General features: G+C 44.6%; 1 protein-coding gene across 2 annotated transcripts in view; it reads right to left on the reverse strand.

Moving 5' to 3' along the window:
- The window catches only part of LIMA1 (LIM domain and actin binding 1), a 74,585-nt gene extending 56,481 nt beyond the window's left edge, over window positions 1–18,104 (reverse strand). Inside the window, exons 1-2 of one of the 2 annotated variants that reach the window (XM_069758837.1) lie at window positions 17,965–18,104; window positions 10,871–10,996 (exon numbers count right to left, since the gene is read on the reverse strand). In XM_069758837.1, coding sequence (XP_069614938.1) covers window positions 10,871–10,986 — 116 coding nt within the window. In that variant the 5' untranslated portion in view covers window positions 10,987–10,996; window positions 17,965–18,104. The remainder of the gene's footprint in view (window positions 1–10,870; window positions 10,997–17,964) is intronic. The other variant, XM_069758836.1, reaches the window with a different exon arrangement.
- Window positions 18,105–18,857: the final 753 nt, after the last annotated feature.

Below are 18,857 nucleotides of genomic sequence, written 5' to 3' on the forward strand. Positions count from 1 at the left end.
GGAAGATATGACTGGGGCTTCAGCACCAGATGCTGGTACGTGTGGTACCCAGCACGGTGCAAGTGGCACCCAGTGGGCACACATGTGCCGCACGTGTGTCACACTGATGTGCCACAGAAACGTAGGGGGACACGGATAATTCCGGTACCGGAATTATCTGGATGTGTGAGACTGCCCTTAAAGGATTCCTCCACAGCAAAGTTTTTTTTTTTTTTTTTTTTTTTTTTTTTAAACACACCCATTATAACCTATGCTACTGTGCACACCATACGGAGAAATGTCAAATTTGTACCGGCAGTACGGATGACAAGGGCCAATACAAGTCTATAGGGGAGTGTATAACATGTTCAGCACACCTACGTTAGTGTGCTGTATGTGTCTAACATTACAAAGTTTAGGGGAAGCTTTTAATTTTCCTCTTTTGCCAAACTGGAAAAAATTACACAGGTACAATTTTTTTTTTCTAGAGTCGGCATTTGAAGTATGGTCTTCAAGAAAGTGCTCCAGGTGTTAAACTTCCTCATAGACCCTCAATCTCCAGACTAAGGCCTCAATTGTGTCTTTTTGCCTGTCAGCAGCACCGTGTAGTATAGTTGTGGCAATGTACCCTATAAATTAGGAAACCAAGTGTGAGTGCAAATGATAGGCCGGGGTTCACACTTGTGAGTTCAATGCGAGAAACTCGCACGAGTCTCACATCATGTCCCGGCACTGCCACCGGCACCCGAGACCGGAGTGTCCAGCTGCACAGAAATACAAACAGCCGCACGCTCCGGTCCCGAGTGCCAGCGGCAGAGCCGGATATTGAAGAGAGTTTCTCGTAACACTCGCAAGTGTGACCCTGACCATGTACTGTAAAATCGGCTCAGTGTCATTATTGGCAGCACATCTGATTAAAAAAAAAAAAAAACACAGGCCAACGTTCTGCTAATGGTTTGTGTCACCCTAATAATTACACCCAAAGAATGAACATTTTAGGTAAACGGCCTATTTAGATGGACTGACGGCTAAAGGTACCGTCACAATGAACGATATCGCTAGCGATCCATGACGTTGCAGCGTCCTGGCTAGCGATATCATTGTGTTTGACAGGCAGCAGCGATCAGGATCCTGCTGTGCCATCGTTGGTCGGAGCAGAAAGTCCAGAACTTTATTTCGTCGCTGGATCTCCCGCTGACATAGCTGAATCGGCATGTGTGACACCGATTCAGCGATGTCTTCACTGGTAACCAGGGTAAACATGGGGTTACTAAGCGCAGGGCCGTGCTTGATAACCCGATGTTTACCCTGGTTACCAGCATAAATGTAAAAAAAAAAAAAAAAAAAAAAAAACACACTACATACTTACCTTCCGCTGTCTGTCCTCCGGCGCTGTGCTTCTCTGCACTGTAAGCGCCGGCCGGAAAGCAGAGCACAGCGGTGACGTCACCGCTGTGCTTTCCGGCTGGCGCTCACAGTCAGGTCAGAGAAGCACAGCACCGGGGGACAGACACCGGAATGTAAGCAAGTAGTGTTTTTTTTTTTTACGTTTACGCTGGTAACCAGGGAAAACATCGGGTTACTAAGCGCGGCCCTGCGCTTATTAACCCGATGTTTACCCTGGTTACCAGGGGACTTCGCATAGTTGGTCGCTGGAGAGCTGTCTGTGTGACAGCTCTCCAGCGACGCTGCAGCGATCGGGATCGTTGTCTAGATCGCTGCAGCGTCGCTAAATGTGACGGTACCTTTAGTGTCCACAGATTACTGGCTAGTCTAAACGGGACATTAAGTTTCAGTAATGTCCTATCACAATTCTCTACGAAAATCTGTCTTTACCTCCCTTAAGATATTTTGCACATTATAAAGTTTGCAATAGGCAACCATAGCGAGAAAGTCAGAGAATAATTAACTTCTGTAATGTTAGCTTATAACCAGTATTAGCTAGACAAGTAAAACAGTAATAGGGGTAGAATAAATATGCAGTAGGTAAGCGGCCACATAAATTATGTGTGGCCAACACAGGAATGTCATAGGTGATCATTTTACAGTGAATGTTAAACACTTGGTAAGGGTCAATATGGAATCTCCTGGTGTACTCGGAAACAGTACCACATACGAGGTCAGAATAACCAAGTGGGTGCGGGGGATTTTAGACGTGCCAATATGTTACCCTAGATGGCTACCACAGAATGGCTGACAAGTCTCACTAAAGCTTTAGATTTTCTGGTTCCTAAACCAATTCCTTTACCCACCGGTAACATAAGTATCTGACAATAGAAATAGGTGCAGCTTCTTACATACCGGGAAAGAATCGTTGATTTCTCAAGAGGAACCTGACTAATTTTCCCAAGGGTGTTTAAGGCAAGATACTACCTGCCTCTACGTACTAGAACAGGAGGACAAACTTTCCTTATCGGTAACAGAATCACACATGCTATAAGCAGATGTACTTCATGGTGCTGACATATAGTGAATATTCTCCTGTGCGCAGATTTGTAGCATCACAAGTCACAGGCCAAGCAATGGATCTCGTCACTGCCAAGAAAGCCTCCCCTTACTAAAGGGGTAAAGATTTTCTGATTACATATGACTGGAGCCAACACCTTTCTCGGCACTAAATATACAGCTTCCACTACAGTGGCCTTCTGATCTCAATAATTACACAGCTCAAATGCCAACATTAGAGCCGAGTAGGTAACCCACATCCTCACATGCAAATTATAAATCATGGAGCAATGGGACAAATGTATTCAGATGCTGGGGTCAAATGCTGATGAATGGGCAACTAGCATTTCTAAAGATTTGTTGTGCTGTACTGGGCAGAAATTTTTAGGGTAGGTGCACATGTTCAAGAATTGGCAGCGCTTTTGACCCAACACATCTGCTGCGTCCAAAGCGCTGCCGGCAATTAAACGCAGGTGAATCCGCATGTGTTCATTGAACCATGTCTCCGAAGGAGAAATTGACATGCTGCGGTCTGGAAAGACATGCCGCATGTCAGTCTCTGTAGTTGAGCTGCGGGCGTCTGTGCATCCATAATAGAGATGATGGGATTTCAAGAAATCCATCCACTATGCTGTAACATCTGGACTCTGAAAGTATGCAGCGTCCAACCCAGAGCGTTTACTTATCGGGTGCACATATCCTAAGGAATGTGTGTGGAAACAAAATACTGCAAAGTAAGAATGTTTAGAAAAATAGAAGTGATTGTTAATTGATAAAAATAAACACAAAGTGAATGAACAAGAGAACTCCATGTATCAAATTAACATTTGGTGTGACCGCCTTTTACATTCATAAAAACAGCATCAAGTCTTCCAAGTACACTTGCAAACAGTTTTTAACCCCTTTACCCCCAAGGGTGGTTTGCACGTTAATGACCAGGCCAATTTTTACAATTCTGACCACTGTCCCTTTATGAGGTTATAACTCCGAAACGCTTCAACGGATCCTGGTGATTCTGACATTGTTTTCTCGTGACATATTGTACTTCATGATAGTGGTAAAATTTCTTTGATAGTACCTGCGTTTATTTGTGAAAAAAACGGAAATTTGACGAAAATTTTGAAAATTTCGCAATTTTCAAACTTTGAATTTTTATGCAATTAAATCACAGAGATATGTCACACAAAATACTTAATAAGTAACATTTCCCACATGTCTCCTTTACATCAGCATAATTTTGGAACCAATTTTTTTTGTTGTTAGGGAGTTATAAGGGTTAAAAGTTGACCAGCAATTTCTCATTTTTACAACACCATTTTTTTTTAGCGACCACGTCTCATTTGAAGTCATTTTGAGGGGTCTATATGATAGAAAATGCCCAAGTGTGACACCATTCTAAAAACTGCACCCCTCAAGGTGCTCAAAACCACATTCAAGAAGTTTATTAACCCTTCAGGTGTTTAATAGGAATTTTTGGAATGTTTAAATAAAAATGAACATTTAACTTTTTTACACAAAAAATTTACTTCAGCTCCAATTTGTTTTATTTTACCAAGGGTAACAGGAGAAATTGGACCCAAAAAGTTGTTGTCCAATTTGTCCTGAGTACGCTGATACCCCATATGTGGGGGGGAACCACCGTTTGGGCGCATGGGAGGGTTCGGAAGGGAAGGAGCGCCATTTGGAATGCAGACTTAGATGGAATGGTCTGCAGGCGTCACATTGCGTTTGCAGAGCCCCTAATGTACCTAAACAGTAGAAACCCCCCACAAGTGACACCATTTTGGAAAGTAGACCCCCTAAGGAACTCATCTTGATGTGTTGTGAGAGCTTTGAACCCCCAAGTATTTCACTACAGTTTATAACGCAGAGCCATGCAAATAAAAAATATTTTTTTTCCACAAAAATTATATTTTAGCCCCCAGTTTTGTATTTTTCCAAGGTTAGCAGGAGAAATTGGACCCTAAATGTTGTTGTCCAATTTGTCCTGAGTACGCTGATACCCGATATGTGGGGGGGAACCACCGTTTGGGCGCAAGGGAGGGCTCGGAAGGGAAGGAGCACCATTTGGAATGCAGACTTAGATGGATTGGTCTGCAGGCGTCACATTGCGTTTGCAGAGCCCCTAATGTACCTAAACAGTAGAAACCCCCCACAAGTGACCCCATATTGGAAACTAGACCCCTCAATGAACTTATCTAGATGTGTTGTGAGAACTTTGAACCCCCAAGTGTTTCACTACAGTTTATAACGCAGAGCCGTGAAAATAAAAAAATCTTTTTGTTTTCCCACAAAAATTATTTTTTAGCCCCCAGTTTTGTATTTTCCCAAGGGTAACAGGAGAAATTGGTCCACAAAAGTTGTTGTCCAATTTGTCCTGAGTACGCTGATACCCCATATGTTGGGGTAAACCCCTGTTTGGGCACACAGGAGAGCTCGGAAGGGAAGGAGCACTGTTTTACTTTTTCAACGCAGAATTGGCTGGAATTGAGATCGGACGCCATGTCGTGTTTGGAGAGCCCCTGATGTGCCGAAACAGTGGAAACCCCCCAATTATAACTGAAACCCTAATCTAAACACACCCCTAACCCTAATTCCAACGGTAACCCTAACCACACCTCTAACCCTGACACACCCCTAACCCTAATCCCAACCCTATTCCCAACTGTAAATGTAATCTAAACCCTAACCCTAACTTTAGCCCCAACCCTAACTGTAGCCCCAACCCTAGCCCTAACCCTAGCCCTAACCCTAGCCCTAACCCTAGCCCTAACCCTAACCCTAGCCCTAACCCTAGCCCTAACCCTAGCCCTAACCCTAACCCTAGCCCTAGCCCTAATGGGAAAATGGAAATAAATACATTTTTTTTTATTTTTCCCTAACTAAGGGGGTGATGAAGGGGGGTTTGATTTACTTTTATAGCGAGTTTTTTAGCGGATTTTTATGATTGGCAGCCGTCACACACTGAAAGACCCTTTTTATTGCAAAAAATATTTTTTGCAATACCACATTTTGAGAGCTATAATTTTTCCATATTTTGGTCCACAGAGTCATGTGAGGTCTTGTTTTTTGCGGGACGAGTTGACGTTTTTATTGAAAACATTTTTGGGCACGTGACATTTTTTTATCGCTTTTTATTCCGATTTTTGTGAGGAAGAATGACCAAAAGCCAGCTATTCATGAATTTCTATTGGGGGAGGCGTTTATACCGTTCCGCGTTTGGTAAAATTGATAAAGCAGTTTTATTCTTCGGGTCAGTACGATTACAGCGATACCTCATTTATATCATTTTTTTATGGTTTGGTGCTTTTATACGATAAAAACTATTTTACAGAAAAAATAATTATTTTTGCATCGCTTTATTCTCAGGACTATAACTTTTTTATTTTTTTGCTGATGATGCTGTATGGCGGCTCTTTTTTTGCGGGACAATATGACGCTTTCAGCGGTACCATGGTTATTTATATCTGTCCTTTTGATCGCGTGTTATTCCACTTTTTGTTCGGCGGTATGATAATAAAGCGTTGTTTTTTGCCTCTTTTTTTTTTTCTTACGGTGTTTACTGAAGGGGTTAACTAGTGGGACAGTTTTATAGGTCGGGTCGTTATGGACGCGGCGATACTAAATATGTGTACTTTTATTGGTTTTTTTTTTTATTTAGATGAAGAAATGTATTTATGGGAATAATATTTTTTTTTTTTTTTCATTATTTTGGAATATTTTTTTTTATTTTTTTACTTTGTCCCAGGGGGGGACATCACAGATCAGTGATCTGACAGTTTGCACAGCACTCTGTCAGATCACTGATCTGACTTGCAGCGCTGCAGGCTTCACAGTGCCTGCTCTGAGCAGGCTCTGTGAAGCCACCTCCCTCCCTGCAGGACCCGGATCCGCGGCCATCTTGGATCCGGGGCTCGAGCAGGGAGGGAGGTGAGGAGACCCTCGCAGCAACGCGATCACATCGCGTTGCTGCGGGGGGCTCAGGGAAGCCCGCAGGGAGCCCCCTCCCTGCGCGGTGCTTCCCTGCACCGCCGGCACATCGCGATCATCTTTGATCGCGGTGTGCCAGGGGTTAATGTGCCGGGGGCGGTCCGTGACCGCTCCTGGCACATAGTGCCGGATGTCAGCTGCGATAAGCAGCTGACACCCGGCCGCGATCGGCCGCGCTCCCCCCGTGAGCGCGGCCGATCGGCTATGACGTACTATCCCGTCCAGGGTCAGATAAGCCCAGGGCACCTCGACGGGATAGTACGTCTAAGGTCACAGAGGGGTTAAAGGAACTGGCTGGTAGGTCATTCCAGACATCTTAGAGAAATAAGCACAGATATGCTGTAACTTAATGAAATCCAAGATAGTTTAGAGATCAGGACTCTGTAGTGGGCATATCATAACACCCTGAACACCTAGTTCTTCTTTACACTGAAGATGGTTCTTAATGACATTGGCTGTATGTTTGGGGTTGTTGCCCTGTTGCAGAACACATCTGGAGCCAATAAGACTTCTTCCTGAAGGTATTGGATAATAATGAACCAGTACCTGCCTCTATTTTCCAGCACTGGAGATACCAAGAAATGGACAATGTTGAGGACTGTCAGTCAAGAAAGCTTAGTGCAGAAGATGAAAAACCATCAAGCCTACATCCTCTCAAAAGTGTGAGGTGATTGCACTTGTAGACATCTTCTGCACAGGAAGATATCATTCAGACTCAGGCACACCATCTGCCAGATGTGGTCTTCATTAAAAATTGCAGCCAAAAACCATACAGGAGATTCAACTATACACGAAAACATAGGAACTGGGGTGAAGGAAGATGGCAGCAGTAGCCCTGGACTGGAGTCAAAATGTGAAATGTTTGCCTGTAACAATTTGTCAACAAAGATGGAGAGCGGTACAATAATGAGTGTCTCCTCCCTCCGCAGCCATCATTGGGTGGGCAGCGTGTGCACGGTGTGAGATTCCACGTCTTGTCTTCAAGTTTTCAATAAAATGGTACACAGTCAGCACATGTGCAGATAGAAGTCGGAGGAGAGAGATTGATATTGGCGCATGCGCAGACTCCGGTTACATTTTATTGAAAACCCAAAGACCAGACGTGGAATCTCACACTGCGTACGCACCACCAACCCAATTATGGCAGTGGCGAAAAATGTCAAAACTGAGGCAGGTCACTGAATAATTAGTGACTTGTAGAAACACAGGAGGCAGGTGGAGGGGCCGGAGCAGAAGACCCAACCCTCCCCGATGCACAGATTATGTCATCAGCAGAAAACTTAAAACCATTATTAAAACATGAACCACTGATCGCATTCCTTCAAATGGTATCAATTTAAAATCAGTGTAATGGCGCCATTATGGCCATACCTTTACTTTATAGGTGATAAGTAGTGTTGAGCGAATATACTCGTTACTCGAGATTTCTCGAGCACGCTAAGATGTCCTCAGAGTATTTTTTAGTTCTCGGAAATTTAGTTTTCATCGCCGTGTCTGTCAGCGTAGCATCCATAGGCGCTACCAGGAGACAGGCCAGTACACCAGGAGACGTGGAGGGGGGGCATGTTGTGAATTCTGCTTTTGGGCTCCCTCCGGTGGTTGTAGGTGGTAATGCAGTTGTCCCTTGGCTGCAGTCTTGGACAGGTGTATCTGTTGATTGCAATTCTGACTGGGGTATTTAGGTTTGCAGGACTCATTAGTCCTTGCCAGTTGTCAATGTTTCTTGGGAAGTGTTGGATCTTTGTCAGGCTTCTCCTGCTTAGCTGCCAATTCAGCAAAGATAAGTGTCTGTTTCTTTTTCTGTGACACACAAGCTGTGTGCTTACATTCTGTGCTATTTATTTGTTTTCTCTTGTCCAGCTTAGACTGTGTCAGTGTTTTCTCAGTCTTGTTGGATTCTCTGGAGTTGCAGATTTACGCTCCACATCTTTAGTTATATGGTGGAGTTTTTATATTTTCTGCTGTGGATATTTTTGGAAGGATTTTAATACTGACCGCTTAGTATCCTGTCCTCTCCTTTCCTATTTTAGCTAGTGTGGCCTCTTTTGCTAAATCCTGTTTCCTGCCTGCGTGTGTCTTTTCCTCTACTACTCACAGTCATTATTTGTGGGGGGCTGCCTATCCTTTGGGGTTCTGCTCTGAGGCAAGGTAGAATTCCTATTTCCATCTATAGGAGTATTTAGTCCTCCAGCTGTGTCGAGGTGTCTAGGATTTGTTAGGTACACCCCACGGCTACTTCTAGTTGCGGTGTTAAGATCAGGGTTTGCTGTCAGTATAGTTACCACCTACTCCAGTGAAAGTTTATGCTGCTCCAAGGTCACCTGATCATAACAGGGGCAACAACCCAGCAGCAGGACAGCTGCCTCAGCCTTTGTGCAAGGAGGAACACTTCCAGAGCCCTGCAAAATGACCTCCAGCAGGCCACAAATGTGCATGTGTCTGCACAAATCGTTAGAAACCGACTCCATGAGGATGGTCTGAGTGCCCGACGTCCACAGATGGGGTTGTGCTCACAGCCCAACACCATGCAGGATGCCTGGCATTTGCCACAGAACACCAGGATTGGCAAATTTGCCATTGGTGCCCTGTGCTCTTCACAGTTGAAAGCAGGTTCACACTGAGCACGTGTGACAGACTTGACAGAGTCTGGAGACGCCGTGGAGAGCGATCTGCTGCCTGCAACATCCTTCAGCATGACTGGTTTGGCAGTGGGTCAGTAATGGTGTGGAGGGCTGCACAGCCCTCCATGTGCTTGCCAAAGGTAGCCTGTGCTGGTGCTGTTGGTTCTGGGTTCCTCTTAACGCAGGACAATGCCAGACCTCATGTGGCTGGAGTGTCAACAGTTCCTGCAAGGTGAAGGCATTGAAGCTATGGACTGGCCCACCCATTCCTCAGATCTGAATCCGATTGAACACATCTGGGACATCATGTCTCGCACCATCCACCAACGTAACACCAGACTGTCCAAGAGTTGTCGTATGCTTTAGTCCAGGACTGGGAGGAGATCCCTCAGGAGACCATCCGCCGCCTCATCAGGAGCATGCTCCCTGTAGGCAGGTCATACAGGCATGTGGAGGCCACACACACTACTGAGCATCATCTCCATGTCTTGAGGTATTTCCACTGAAGTTGGATCAGCCTCTAACTTCATTTTCCACTTTGATTTTGAGCATCATTCCAACTCCAAACCTCCGTGAGATATTAGTTGTGATTTAAGTTGATCATTTTTTTGTTTTATTGTGCTTAACACAATCCAATATGTAATGAATAAAGATTTACAACTGGAATATTTCATTCAGTGATATCTAGGATGTGGGATTTTAGTGTTACCTTTATTTTTGGAGCAGTGTAGAAGATCTGTTAACTCTCCAAAATGTTTGGAACAACCTATTTGCAGAATTCCTTCAAAAACTGTGAGCAAGTGTATCTAGAAAAAATGATGCCATTTTGAAGGCAAATGGTGGTCACACCCAATATTGATTTGATTCAGATTTCTCTGTAGTTCACTTTATTCTTAGTAATTAATGAAATACAAACCATTAACACTATACACTTTTGTTTTAAAAGCATTCTTTCCACACCTGCTTTAAACTTTTGCACAGTAATGCATGTTATAGTCTACAAAATGCTGCCGATTGGGGTGCGGATAAGTCAAAACCCACCCATTGCCCTAAATACCACTGAAGCTGACAGCTTCTGAATGAACGGTGTATGAGCTCAATATTATTAGTCCCTTTAGATCCAGGCCATTAAACAAGGACAAACAGCTACTTGTAAGTAGATCTGCACTTGTTTAAAGTGTTTATTTCTTATAGTATCAATTTTTTATAATAAATGTGCACAGATCAATCAATACAATTTTCTGGGCTCAGAACAAAATGTACCAACGGGTGCACATCTTTTGTTCACACGGGGCTGCTCACAAAAAGAAAATATTGCTAGACAAATTAGGAAGCTCGGTGACTGCTCCCCACCGCTACAAAGGTGAAGTGTGTCAGCCAGCATGGGTTTTAACTGCATTGAATGCTACTAATACATAAGAAGCAATCATATCTAGTTAGGATAATGCGACATTCAGATTTTAAAAATAAAAGCTGTACGAGGGAAGAGGAATGGTGCTCCAACTCAAGACCAAGGTAGAGAAAGAATGGCAAATCCTATAGATTACTGTAGACTGTATGTAACGGAAGCAGCCATTTAATGAACTTTATTATTATTCATGAGGATTCAGCCCTTCTATTCAATGTGAACCAGCAGAAAGTGTTTGACGATTCAGAAAGGTCAGTGGTTCACAATAAATCAAATAAAGGGAACATTGGCGAACCCACAGAAAGCTCCCCTCTGTAGCTATGTGCAGCACAATAGCTGGAAAACTTGCACATCTAATCAAGAGTTTGCGGCAATTCACTCTGCTGTACATATAAAATTCTACAGTGTATAAAGTAGTAAAACTTACTTTGAGAACCGCTCCATTATAGCAGCATTCTTCGGCTTGACAAGAGACAGCTCTCTCGCTGTTACTCGGAGGGACTGGGAGGCCCACTGACCCCTTTTAAACCCAGAAGTGTCCATGTTAAGAAACCTAGGGTCAAATAAAGATTATTATTAATCTTGCAGAACGAGTCAAAGTAACACAGCAGAAATTTGTGCTGACTGCGATTTCTGCAAGTTATTTATTTATAGATGACGCGAGGCGCCTGGAACAGTCTTGCACAATGGACTGGCAGCCCTGGTGGGTGAGGCCAGACACTTGCAAACTCATTTCCAGCAGAAAATTAACAGATACCAGGATTACATATCAAAAGCCTATAGGCACAGCCTTTACAAGGTCATGGTTTAAACCATTAGGTTATGTTTCCACGTTCAGAAAACGCTGCGTTTTAGACGCTGCGTTGAGCCGCAGCGTCCAGATGTTACAGCATGGTGGAGGGGATTTCATGAAATCCCGTCTCCACTATGCATTAAGAGACGCATGCGGTATACCCGCGAAAACGCACATGCGGCGCGTCTTAAGAACGCAGCATGTCCTTACATTGCAGAAACACCACAAGGACAGCGCTGGTGACCTGCCAGTGACCTCAGGTGCAGATTTGGTCAGGATTTTACCTGCATAAAATCCTGACCAATTCCTGATGCCTGAACGTGGACACATACCCCAAGAGAAACTCCACTTCCAACTGGATCTGTAAACCACTTTAGGTCACAACAGTACCCCATCCCCCATTCCTTCCCAAGACAAAAACCAGGCAGAAACTTCTCCCATCCATTAGAAGGTTAATCATGAACACAGAATTAGATACACGACTTTGATCAAAAGCAGACACATGAACAGCTCCATAGACTTTAATGGGTATGTTTTCAGTGAGAGCGATGGATAGGACAAGTACGCGATTCACGGACATCTGACTGAGGCTTCAGTTTGCACAGCAAGACCTCCGCACCTAGAGCCACCAAAAATCACATTGCAGGTCTTTTGCAGTCATTTGAGGGGTGCTGACCTGCTGCCAGCCGGTGACCGCTCCTTCTGTCTGCCATGTCCAGAAAGTGCAGCCAATGTTCCTTAACTAAGATTTCTAACAATGCCATTACCTCCATCTCTAGTGACACTCAATGGCCCCAATGCATAAGAGAAGTTTCACCAGAGGTCTGGTGTAAGTTTCTTAGAAAAGTCAAAAAAAATTTTGCGCAATTTGGAAATGCAACTTTGGCTTTTTTCACACTAAATTCTCCTGTCAAAAATCGGTATAACACCGCAGCTTGTGTAAATCATGACTGGTTGTGTCATCAATTATGCCAGAAATCTTCCTCCATCTGGATTAAAATTTCTGGCATGGCGCAGGGAGACACACAACACTCCTCAAACGCTCCCGATTCATGAAGCAGCTCTTAATGAATCAGGAGCATTTGTCTCCTACACACCCTCAACACCAGTGAGAAAAATCATCAGCCTTGATGACTTTAGGTCATCAACGTATCTACACAGTTTCTGTATGCTTTTCCCTTTTGTGCAAGGCAGTGACCTCTTCCAAACCTATCCATATCTTACATGCACAAAACCCGAAGCGGCCCAGAAAGTGATGTAATAGCTCAAGCACCCCTCGTGATTACTTGTATCAGGCTAGCATGAGAAAACCCAGTTTGTAAATGTTTGCCCTTATAGGAGATTCCAGTTATGGATGAATGATCCTGAGATTGCAGAGTGAAAGTGACATTTTGTGTGTTTAATTTGGAGAAGCCACTAATAAAATAAATAAAAAAAGTTAGTATAATATATTAATAAAAAACAAAAACAAACATACATAATTTGTTGTTCTTCTTGTGATACAGGCCACTATAAATATTATGGCTAGGGCACCACACTGTGTGACATCAGAAACCTCACAAATAGCTTTCAAAATGGGGGGGCAGCATTCATTAAGAATACGCACCATTTTCATATGCCACTTGACGGTTACCACTGGTGTGAGGGTATGTGCCCATGATCAGCAATTGCTGCAGGTTGAACACTGCGTACTTATGCTTGGTCAAACCCGCAGCGTCCAGATGTTGTTACAACATAGTAGATGGGACTGCTAAAAAAATGCCATGTCCATTATGTGTCCACAGACAACTGCAGATTACTTGTGGAGACGGACATGCAGCTCACCTATCAAGAATGCAGCATGTCAGTTTCTAGAGTCTCCGCAAGAGAAATTTCAAGAACAGAATGTTTTGAACACTGTGAATCCGCACGGTTCAGTGATCACTTGTTGATTTACCTGCATTTATTAGCCCGCAGCGCTTCGGACACAACGAACATGTGCTGCGTCCAAAGTGCTGCCTCTTCCGGATCGTGTGCACCCGGCCTTATGTGTAAGTTACCAGCAATGGTCGGTCTGATGCCCTTGACTGTTACAAAATCTTAATAATGAATTTCTGAAGTCACCATGGAACAGGTAAAGACACTCATGATGAAAGTATCATAGAACCACTCGCAGAGATTTGCAAAAGGGAACATTAAAATTTACACGAAGCAGCACTTTGGCAGTGTTCGGAGACTGGAAAACGGGTCAGTTGTCTCTGAATAATGCGGATATGTCTGGCTCTGTGTGCAGGACGTGTCTTTACATTGCATGCAATATTCTGGTTAGAAAAAAGGAGTAAAGAAAAAAAAAATTTAAAAATAATAATGACAAATCTGAAACATGTGCACACTCCCAAATAGTCCGTTTTTTTTCCACGCAAACCATCAGTCCATGAGGAAGAATTGGCCATGTGCCAATGCCACCATGGTACATACGGACAGATTATGCTTGTATACACTAGCCTAACTTTACAGAAATCACAACTGACCTGAAGGATCAGCCTGCGATCCTATGCGTACTGGAGGGGGGACGCCAGATTTTTCCACAAAGATGTTGGGAACTAAAAGACTGAAATGTTGAATTTCAAAATCCCCATCACACAGACTCCAGATATCACTCATAATAAGACCTTATTCTTCCTCTAATCAATACCAAACCTCAGACACACCCATGAACTCCCATAAAACAAACTTGCTCTAGAAAACTTATGAGAAGCCATGAGTAATACAAGTATCACTTTCCGCAGCAGACGTCGGGACAAGAGACAGATGCCTCGGTCACAAGTACAAATGACCCGAATACATGAAGAAGCCATCACCGGAGCAGGCGAAATACCGAGTAACTAAATATACATACGGGTGAAATATTACCTGCAGTGTTAAAAACCAGACAAACTTGTCACCGCCCGGTGACCACAATAAGCATTATGTAGGATCGCTGCCCTCATTCCTGCACGATTTGTCATCAGCGTACTAGCCTGCTGTTAACTCCATGATGGAGCACTGCACATCTTAAGAAGGTTTCCTCCTATACAAGCAAAGGAAAAGCTACGAGAAATAAAATCAGATACAGGTCCTCAACCTTTCAAGAAACCAATTTGAATATATTAACATTTTCCATGTTAGAGATCCTGGGAAGACACAGTATCCTGTAAGGGAGGGGGGGGGGGGGGGAGGACACAAAGAGGAACTCGGCAATTAGAAAAGGTGCTTCTTTCTACACAAAATTAAAAAGGAACTGAAAATGTGAACAGGTATATAGGATGTCACCATATTACATCCTTCTCAGCCTGCATGAGTTCCTAATTAAAAAAAAAAAAAGCAACAAACAAAAAGGACAGTTCATAAAAGGACTGGGAAATTTCCAACTTATCACAAATTAGTCATTATTTTGAGTGATAAGCCGTAAGTGATGCTGTGGGCAAAGCTGACGTGATAGTTGCCAAGAGCAGCCTTATGCCTCATTCAGACTTTCCCCCAGATTTGACATGCTCCCTTTATGGTCTATGAGGCTATTCACATGTCCCAGTCACTTTAATGGCCATTGTGCTTTTACGACAAGTCACAAATCAAAATCACCCACACAAGTAAATGGTGAGTGCAAGTCACAGAGCATCAGTGTACAGTCCGTAATTAACACTAATGTATAGGAACAGCTTTGACGTTTATTTGTACGGTTTTTTCATGCAAGAAAAATCACTAATGAAAGTCTGATCCAAAATATCAATGAGGCCATTTGTTCTGTCTGCACCATTACAGTCTATGGCCCTGTCGGCATACACGTCTGAAAACCGTTCTGCAGGGGGGAGGGTTCGGATGTATGCCCGATGGCACCATTACAGTCTATGGCCCCGTCAGTGCATGCATCCAAATCCCATTTTGCGGGGGAGGTTCAGACGCAAGCCCCGACAGGACCCCCCCGCCAAACGTGAAGATAAGCGCAATGTGAAAGCACCCCAACTTTTATTCCGAGACACAGTATAAAGCCTGATAGGCGTGGCAGTGTACATATCTGTACAAGCTTCAATCCGTTGTAATATGGTGACCACTGAGGCCTATAGGACCATACCACTACCAATGTATAGCTATAATTTCATAATGAGGTATGTTTGAAATTTGTGAGGGGAAAAAAAAAAAAAAAAACAACAAAATCCCAAGCCATGATGTGTTATAGCATTACGGAGGTGGTGGGTATCCACCTCCAATCCAGTCCCGTGCTGACATAGGGCGGCATTTCCTGTGCGGGCACATCAGGGCTATGTGTGCGGAGGGCCGGCTGACTGCCACATTTCATCATCGGATTGCTCAACACCTTTCTCTGTCACAGCTGATGGATGGACAAAGAAGAGGGTTGGCTTAGCTATGGAAGAAGCCCCCTCTACTCATGAATCTGGTCATGTCTGCACAGGATAAACTGTCCGGAGCCAAGGATACCACCAAAAGTGGAGTTGTTGTGAGTCAGTGGTATCAGTTTCTAGATTAGGGGTGCACGACCTGTACCCCATGGGCCACATGGCCATCAATGCCTTTCTGTGCAGCCCTCAACAAGCTGGTCACAGACATGCCAGACAGTGTCTGGTGGCCGCTCATATGCATTTTACCTGTTGAGGATGGTCAGTTAGCACTGGATAGCATTAATGGAGCACTATGTGGCCATGCCATCATCATAGGTAAGGAGCAGAGGAAGCAAAGAAGTAGCCGTGCAAGAGTGTGACCACAATCATTGTAGATCAAGGGAGAAGGGAAGTACTCGACTGATCTAGGGTCTCAAAAACTACAAAGGCGGAAGATGAATCTGTGGACACTTCCTTTTTTAGATGCGATAGAAGAGGAGTTCCATCCTCCTGATCGGTGAGATTCCTAAAACTAATCAACACCTATTAGATATCCATGTTGTGGGGTTTCATTGTGGCCCATAAGATTGAACCAATCTGACCTGGCCCATAAAAGGTTATACAGCCCCACTTTATAGGGGTTACTACAGTACCCAATATAGGCTCTCATGGACACATCCATGGACCTCAGCCCAATCACGGACCACAATGTATGGACTGGCAGAGGGAGTCCCGATCCGAGCGTGACAGCAAAACAGAAATATAAGAAGCGGTCAGTCAGTGCATTGCTGGCCAAGATCGGACCGAGATCTGAGGACGTCTGCATGAGGAGGAGTGAAACCGGTTATTGGGTTATTCCCATCTGAGAGGTTCCTGGCCAAAAGCGGAATAACGCTGTCCAGGGGTTAATGCAACCCAAAAATCTCAGGTGGGAATGAGCATTTAGGATTCTCACGCATATGTTTAGAACAGGCCAAAGAAATGTTTGTACAGTTATAATCACACAAGTGTAGGGTCAGTCAAAAAAAAAAAAGCTAAGGGCACATGCACACGGAGGTTAGCGTTGAAAAAAAAAAACTTTTTGCTTTTTTTCTGTCAAGAAGTAACCACTCCGGGATTTTTTTTTTTTTATTTTTTTTTTTTTTTTAAAGTACTGTAGCTTCTTTTCCCCCCCCAAAGTGGTTTTGATGAGTCTCTTTCCAGAAGCGTTTTCTGCAGCCCTCTGATTGGACACTGCCTAGTTTGGAGAGGTTTTTTTTTCTTGGCAATTTTTCGAGACTTCTTCAAAGGGAACAAGAAAATTAAAAAAATAAAAATCTCCACGTGAACCTGCACCCATAGAAATAAGAAGCGTTTTTTTAGGAAGATTTTGTAACAGATCCACAGCAAAACGTAAAATATAACAAAAAAGAAGAACCTGTGCGCAGATTCCCTAAACAGACAAAAAAAAAAAAAAAAACATTGTAAATCTGTAACCAATGGAAATGCTCAGAAAATAATTGCCTGGATGAGATGTGTAATATTACAGCAATATTCTCCATTGTCTTACAGGGAGCCTCCTGGAGACAGCAGATACTAGTGATCGGATACAGGTGCGGCAGGACAGCGGCTCTCAGGTTACCGCCATCCCACCTGCTAGGATTACACCGTGCGGCGCAGGTCACACCGTGCACTGATCGGCCTCTTGTCCAAGGCAATGGAAGCCATTGGGGCATGGCGCAGATCTTCAGGCCTGGCGCATTTACACCCAGTTATCTATAAGTGAAAGTGGCTGCTGGGTGGAGTAGTTCCCCACACGTCAGTCCATGTGAATAGCTACAAGTCTATGGGTAAACCGCACACCATGGCGGCCATTTATATATTTACAGTAATGACATGCATCATCATCATCATCATCAGGATGGGTTATAAGTCGCACACATGAGGCCGATGGATGCCAGATGTGCCAGGAGCCGCCATCACAGCCTCAGCGCCCGCTCTGCTCACCTGGGGGCAGGTACAGCTTCCCTCTATTCCCAGAAAATCAGCTTTGGGGGCCTGGGAAGAATGTTCCTCCCACCCAAAAACAACATTACACCATACAACACACCTGGACTAGAGAAAGAGAGACAGCGCATATTTCTGAAATATTCCAGACAGATAAGGCTCAGGTCACATGCACCAGTTATTCCACATGTACTTATGTAACAAATACAAGAACCATAAAAATAGTACAGACTGAGGACTCAGTGGCCACTGGTAGGACTACAAGTCCCACAACACCCAGTCAGCAAAGGGGAAGGAAAACAGGTGGAAAGTCACCAATAACCGTCCACCTTTCGCCGTTAACACCAGCTCCTATGTGAGGAATCACAACATGTCGCCGCCGCTCACCTCAGACAGCCGGCTCCCAGCACTCTTCCTCTGCCCCGCTGATGTGTAGTCACCGTAGAGGCTGTGAGCTCTAACACCGAGATCCCCGCACCTGCTCCGGCCCCGCACAGCTCAGCACCTGCACCGACCGCCTACACTGCGACGTCACCGGCGCCAGCGCCTCATATACTGCCGGAGAGACACAGCGCCGCCTACAGGAGATCAGCGGGACTGTAGAGGATGCGGCGGGCAACGCAGCTCAGGAGCAGGGAGGGAGCGCCTCAGTGACTCCGCGCCTTGTATTGACCGGCGTGTAGAGACCGGCGTGTATAGAAGAGGCCGGTGTGTATAGACGAGGCCGGCGTGTATAGAAGAGACCGGCGTGTATAGAAGAGACCGGCGTGTATAGAAGAGACCGGCGTGTATAGAAGAGACCGGCGTGTATAGAAGAGACCGGCGTGTATAGACGAGGCCGGCGTGTATAGAAGAGACCGGCGTGTAGAGACCGGCGTGTATAGAAGAGGCCGGTGTGTATAGAAGAGACCGGCGTGTATAGAAGAGACCGGCGTGTAGAGACCGGCGTGCATAGAAGAGACCGGTGTCTATAGAAGAGACTGGCGTGTATAGAAGAGACCGGCGTGTATAGAAGAGACCGGCGTGTATAGAAGAGACCGGCGTGCATAGAAGAGGCCGGCGTGTATAGAAGAGACCGGTGTGTATAGACGAGGCCGGTGTGTATAGACCGGCGTGTATAGAAGAGACCGGCGTGTATAGAAGAGACCGGCGTGTATAGAAGAGACCGGCGTGTATAGAAGAGACCGGCGTGTATAGAAGAGACCGGCGTGCATAGAAGAGACCGGAGTGCATAGAAGAGACCGGTGTGTATAGACGAGGCCGGTGTGTATAGAAGAGAC

This window comes from Ranitomeya imitator, chromosome 3, assembly GCF_032444005.1.
Source record: "Ranitomeya imitator isolate aRanImi1 chromosome 3, aRanImi1.pri, whole genome shotgun sequence".
Classification (NCBI taxonomy): domain Eukaryota; kingdom Metazoa; phylum Chordata; class Amphibia; order Anura; family Dendrobatidae; genus Ranitomeya; species Ranitomeya imitator.